The sequence below is a fragment of the Panulirus ornatus genome, chromosome 57 (genome assembly GCF_036320965.1).
Source record: "Panulirus ornatus isolate Po-2019 chromosome 57, ASM3632096v1, whole genome shotgun sequence".
Classification (NCBI taxonomy): domain Eukaryota; kingdom Metazoa; phylum Arthropoda; class Malacostraca; order Decapoda; family Palinuridae; genus Panulirus; species Panulirus ornatus.
In genome coordinates this window covers 23,262,340-23,269,385 of record NC_092280.1, presented here as the reverse complement: position 1 = coordinate 23,269,385, position 7,046 = coordinate 23,262,340, and the positions used below count along the sequence as shown (strand labels likewise).

The 7,046-nt window shown below is 36.7% G+C and overlaps 1 protein-coding gene across 17 annotated transcripts in view; it reads right to left on the bottom strand.

Moving 5' to 3' along the window:
- Nucleotides 1-463: 463 nt before the first annotated feature.
- Nucleotides 464-7,046, bottom strand: part of Grip (Glutamate receptor interacting protein) — a 232,745-nt gene continuing 226,162 nt past the window's right edge. For 16 of the 17 annotated variants that reach the window (XM_071694696.1, XM_071694697.1, XM_071694695.1 and 13 more), the window contains one exon: nucleotides 464-5,617. In XM_071694696.1, the coding sequence (XP_071550797.1) occupies nucleotides 5,336-5,617 (282 nt within the window). In that variant the 3' untranslated portion in view covers nucleotides 464-5,335. The remainder of the gene's footprint in view (nucleotides 5,618-7,046) is intronic. The other variant, XM_071694694.1, reaches the window with a different exon arrangement.

Genomic DNA, 7,046 nt, shown 5'->3' with positions numbered 1-7,046 from the left:
TACCATTCCCTGCCACAAAGTTCCTTCCCTTTTTGCTCATCACACATTTTGTTACTGTTTTTAGCCGAAGTTGCTTCCCTCCCTTCTCCCTACACAAACTGTGACCAATCACAGCTACGCTGGCACCTTCCTCCCTATACAGATCACTACCATCCCCATGACACCACTGCCATCAGAGATACTGCTATCTTTTTGAATATGTACATATTGCTAAAACACGAAGCTATTTTCTTTGGTAAACTTTTGGTATGTCAATTTTTTTTCTAAATACAGCATTACTGTACCGGGGACAATTTTGTCAGCCAGATATTGTCTCTCTTCCATACATCTCCAGGTCCTACGGTATTCAGAATCTATATTTTTTACTATGTCATGTTTTATGCTCCAGTTTATAGGTCACGTATATTTTCACAAGATTCTTATATGAAAACAATGTGATAATATGTGGCTGGAAAATCCAGAGTATGTTACTCCTTGTACTTTATTTTTGTACATTTTGTTAAAAAAATACATAATTTCTTAACTTATCATTACACAAACCACCTCGCAGAAAATATTGATTACATCGCAGGCTCTGACTGGGGAAAGAATAAAATCATTCCTGAGGTGTTTCAAAAGTAAATTTTCAAATAACAAAATTTCTATTGTCTACATGACTAGGGAAAACAAGATGTTTTATAACATTTGGACACTGAATCGTGGAATAATATCATGAAATCGTTACTTCATTTATCTATAGAAATCTAGAATAATTATGAACAAAATGTGTGGTACCATAAGCAGCTCATTAATACAAAAAGTTTGAACAATCATAGGCCATGAGTGGTAGCAGGTGATGCAATGTATTTGATCAATGCAAGTATTTTACAAATGTACATGTCCTTTATCACATGCCCCTCTACAGTAATTATATTTTGGCATGAAGCAGATTATATTCTTATTAATAACATAAAGAATAAATGGTCACATAATACTGCTTGTGTGCTAGTAAAACTTGATACATTTCTTCAGCAACAACATTTTTGTTTATTTCTGACTGTATATCAGAACTCCTCCTTACGAAAAGAAAAAAGTCATACTTTCCAAACTGGAAACTAAGGATGTGCGGGAATGGTGGCATATCCAATTTACGACAAATATTTCAAACTATCTGGCATTCATATATTTCTATAAGTGAATGGCATAAGTATAATTCTATAATCTTAGAAGTATGGAGCTTTCTAAAAAGGAAAGACACCTCTTCCCTCAACATGACTGTCAGTGAGTATCCTTAAAAAAAATAACACTGTATACAAAATCTGTAGAGCAAAAACTTCGGAAAAACTTGCAGTAGTAACATAAACATGATAAAGGCATTTTATAATTAACTTAAGGGATGGCATATGTGACTGTCGAGGAACTTGTACAGTGTGATGACTGGGTACTACATATGAAGCAGTTACCATATGATGGTGTCTACTCCAGCTGAATCATTACATTCTTCATTATATGTTAAAAAGAGCAATGAACAACTACAAATTCTATGTGAATATATTAACAGAAGGCAAGTTAAAATGATGACAATAGTATTATTGCTGTAGTACTAATGGTACTAATTTGCTGACAGAAAATGTTAGGAGAGCTTCCTACGAAACTAAGCTGCCCCTTTGTATCTATCGCCCAGTACTGACACCAAGTGACTGAAAAATTAATAACCTCATCCTATGTACATTCTCATGTCCTTATTTACTTGGGTATTACAAATTATCATATACAATATGTACATCAGTAATTTCACAATAATAATCTGAAAAAATATTTATTTATATATATATATACTGTATATATATGTATATAACACTCGTATGCAAACCTTATAAACAAATTATGTGCTCTCCCAGGAACACATCTGCTAATGGAGAAGAATATGAAATATCTCTAAATTTGCTCATGACCAAGTTCAGTAAGTCCTTGGTTTTATTAATCCTACAGTTACCATTATACATCATATTATGCAAAATTGGTAAAAAAAAATAATCTCTGGATGTTTCCAATTAATTTTGAAATTATCAATATGACTCATGTTGTCTTGGTAGGGATAGTTGGCATGAATGTGAGACTATTTCCTGATAATTATGGTAGTTCCACTTGATGGGTTTTCCAATGAAATATGAAATCAATATAACATCAATGATGGCATATGATAGGAAATACAATGTAGCTAGCAATCAATATATAAAATATCATGAAAGCAGGGCTACAAACATAAGGCTAAACCAATGGGCATATCTCAAAATCCCTTGTCCATGGTGTCATGTAAAAAAAAAAAAAAAGAAAAAAAGTAGGGTACTTTTTCTACCATGTGCACCAGTTAAGACTGGTAAAAAAAGGAGTTATGAGTGGCTTACCTTTACAAATGAATATGACTTCTAAGTAGTTAGGGACATATTGATGACATCTTTTATATAAAGCCTCATGAGCTAGTACCTATCATAATTGCTCTTGAAAGCTTTCATCTTAGGATTCACTACTACTAACTCTTTCAGCTCACTCTACAAATTCATCACTTTGACATCCAAAAAAGTGTCACCTTCTTAGTCCTATGCCACAGTTTGGTTAATTTTGAGAAGTCCACCCCCATTTCCTCTCCTCAATCTTTCTTCATATGGTACATCTATACACTAAGAAACTAACACTAAGGCACTTCTTTTTAATTTCTCCTGCTTATCACTGTCTCCCTTAGTATGGAGAGAGTATGGCTGTACTACATTCCATGAAGGGATAAATCAAAGAATTTAAAAACCCGAGAAAAAATTTCCTTCACCAATATATATATATGTCATCCCAACCCACCCACACACACATGTATATACAATACACATCCACACGCACATATACATACCTATACATCTCAACGTATACATATATATACACACACACAGACACATACATATATACACATGTACATAATTCATACCGTCTGCCTTTATTCATTCCCATCGCCACCTCGCCACACATGAAATAACAACCCCCTCCCCCCTCATGTGCACGAGGTAGTGCTAGGAAAAGACAACAAAGGCCACATTTGTTCACACTCAGTCTCTAGCTGTCATGTAATAATGCACTGAAACCACAGATCCCTTTCCATAACCAGGCCCCACAGAACTTTCCATGGTTTACCCCAGACGCTTCACATGCCCTGGTCCAATCCAGTGACAGCACGTCGACCCTGGTATACCACATCATTCCAATTCACTTTATTCCATGCACGCCTTTCACCCTCCTGCATTTTCAGGCCCCGATCACTCAAAATCTTTTTCACTCCATCTTTCCACCTCCAATTCGGTCTCCCACTTCTCGTTCCCTCAACCTCTGACACAAATATTCTCTTGGTCAATCTTTCCTCACTCATTCTCTCCACGTGACCAAACCATTTCAAAGCACCCTCTTCTGCTCTCTCAACCACACGCTTTTTATTACCACACATCTCTCTTGCCCTATTATTACTTACTCGATCAAACCACCTCACACCACATACTGTCCTCAAACATCTCATTTCCAGCACATCCACCCTCCTCCGCACAACTCTATCCATAGCCCACGGTTCGCAACCATATAACATTGTTGGAACCACTATTCCTTCAAATATACCCATTTTTGCTTTCCGAGATAATGTTCTCGACTTCCACACATTCTTCAACGCTCCCAGAACTTTCGCCTCCTCCCCCACCCTATGATTCACTTCCACTTCCATGGTTCCATCTGCTGCCAAATCCACTCCCAGATATCTAAAACACCTCACTTCCTCCTGTTTTTCTTCATTCAAACTTACCTCCCAGTTGACTTGTCCCTCAACCCTACTGTACCTATTAACCATGCTCTTATTCACATTTACTCTCAGCTTTCTGCTTTCACACACTTTACCAAACTCAGTCATTATACTTTGTCGCTGTCGCCTGGGGATAGGGGATTAAGAATACTTCCCACGTATTCCCTGCGTGTCGTAGAAGGCGACTAAAAGGGGAGGGAGCGGGGGGCTGGAAATCCTCCCCTCTCTTTTTTTTTTTAATTCTCCAAAAGAAGGAACAGAGGGGGCCAGGTGAGGATATTCCAAAAAAGGCCCAGTCCTCTGTTCTTAACGCTACCTTGCTAACGCGGGAAATGGCAAATAGTTTAAAAAAAAAAATATATATATATATATATATATATATATATATATATATATATATATATATATATATATATATACATATATATATATATACTTGATTTTGTTATAAAGGAGTCAATGTGCTGTCAATGGACTGAACTAGGGCATGTAAAGTGGCCAGGGTAAACCATGGAAAGATCTGTGGGGTATGGTTGTGAAAAGGGAGCTATTATGGTTTTGGTGGATTAGATATGACAGCTGGATGTGAGCAAATGTGGTCTTTCTTTGTCTGTTCTTGTGCTACCATGATAATGCAGGATTGGCACTCCAGTATGAAAAATATATTTGTTTACTCCATCTACAAGTAGTAAGAACCATCCACTTCAGAGGAGTCCACCTTACCATGCTCCCATGTGGAGCATAACCTCAAAAGCTTCATAGCCCTAGAAAATGATCTAAGCTGAAGAAGTCTGTAGCTTACAGTGCATAATCAGACAATTACTACTGGATGAATGAAGACACTACTGATGGCCTCCTCCTCCCCAGCTCACCTTGGAAGCCCCTTAAATACTCTAGCTGAACTTTCTCTAATAATATCAAAAGGTCATATTTCATACCACTTTAACCTTTTAAGTATCTGTGCGGTTCCTTAATATAGAGACAATATATAATTTGGGGCCCCTCCCTCTGAACCAATATCATCATCATATATATATATAAAATAGTTACAAAAGGCCATTTGTACAATGTTCCTAATCTGACATTTGCTCCTAGGTAAGCAACTGAACAGATTCCCTCTTTTCCCATACATTTTACTGGCGTGCATATGGCATGCAATTAAGTGCAAAATAAAATCAGCTCACCAACACTTAAGATATACCATTTCATTGACTGTTAAAACATGTATGCATACAATGTATATTGTTTTATATTAAGATTATTGTTTTTATTAACAAAATGCAAAACTAACTTGGTTTCTGTGAATAGTCTGTTCTTCAAAACAAGTATGTAAATTATATACACTGTAATCTTAGGAATATCAATTTCAGTCATTATCACAATGAAAGGTCTCATGTTCACTGCAGCTTGTGTTTCATTATGTACAATATAGAGATTTCTTCTAATTTCTCGTAGTTAAAAAGCAAAAGAAAAATCTACAAGTAACTAATTAAATGGTGGATGGAATTTTTCAACTTAAAATCTTATTCAAAGTGTCTTAAGGATGGTGGGTATGGGTGTGAAAGACAGTGTGGGAGAGGAATATGGCTCTAAGTCTTGGTCTCCAAGTTCATCTTTTTCTCCTACTATCTCTTCTTCTTCAACCTCATCTATGTCATTCCATGCAGGTGAATGAACATCAGATGAAAAATCAAGTGTTGGGTTTGCATGAGGGTTTCTTGACACGACCAGTACTAAGCGATCTCCTGCTGCAGCCATGAGGGGCACAGTAAGACAGCAGTCAAAGTCATGTGTTCTAGTATCATTCACCTGTAGAAGAGAAAGATTACATAAGCATCATATAAATCACTTTCTTCTTTTAGGATTAGTATGAAGTATCATGAGGAAAATTCTCTGATTCAAAGTTAAGAAGTTAAACAACTACTAAAACATATGTTTGCTGTTATTAACCATTTTCTTCAAAATAATAAAAAATACATAGGTTTATCATTCTAAGGTAGCTGAGATGGCATGGGTAACTGAATGCCCTAACTAAAACCATCTCATATAAGCTAAGTATTCAATTTCATTTATAATCATCTTAGGACCACTATCTAAGAAAGAATCCTGATTTTGCCTATGGATGATTTCTTTCCAGAGGTAAATGCATCACAAGCTTAGTTGCATTATTTCCAGTAGCAAAGAAATGTCAACTCCTTTTGAATGAAGAGTTCTTTCACAAAACCATACTCCAATGATACAGCCTCAAAAAAGATGACTTTTCACGCAAGGCATAACTTCCAGCAGGCAGAGTCTGGCGAATATGTATTAAAAAGAATTACATTTATTCATTAAACTTGATCACCAGGAATGGATGAAGGCAAATGAGTACGAATATGTACATGTGTATATGTTGACATGTAAATGTGTATGTGCGTGTATGGGCATTTATGTATATACATATGTATATATGAGTGGATAGGCCATTCTTCATCTATTTCCTGGCACTACCTTGCTGATGTGGGAAATGGTGATCAAGTATAATAAATGAATAAATAAATATATAACAGCTAGAGACTGAGAATGAACAAATGTGGCCTTTTTGTCTGTTTTCCTGGCGCTACCTTGCTGAAGCAGGGGGTAGCGATGATGTTTTCTTGTGGGGCGGGGAGGCGACAGGAATGGATGAAGGCAAGAAAGGATGAATTATGTACATGTGTATGTATGTATATGTCTGTGTACGTATATGTACGTATATATTAATATGTATATGTATATGTGCGTATGTGGGCGTTTATGCATATATATGTGTATATGAGTGGATGGCCATTCTTCGTCTGTTTCCTGGCACTACCTTGCTGACGCGGGAAACAACGATCATGTATGTGGGCCCTGGATATGGAAAGGGAGCTGTGGTTTCGGTGCATTACACACGGCAGCAAGAGACTGAGTGTGATCGAATGTGGCCTTTTTGTCTTACTGGCACTACCTCGATAGGGCTGTGTGTGTGCTACTGCTGCTTCCTGTGTGGTGGGGTGGTGATGGGAATGCATGAAGGCAGCAAGTATGAATATGTACATGTGTATATATGAATATGCCTGTGTATGTATATGTTGAAATGCAAATATATATATACATGTGCATGTATGTATATATATATATGTGTATGTGGGTGGCTGGGCCATTCTTTGTCTTTCCTTCCACTACCTCACTGACGTGGGAAACATTGGTTAAGTATAACAATAACAATAATAATAAT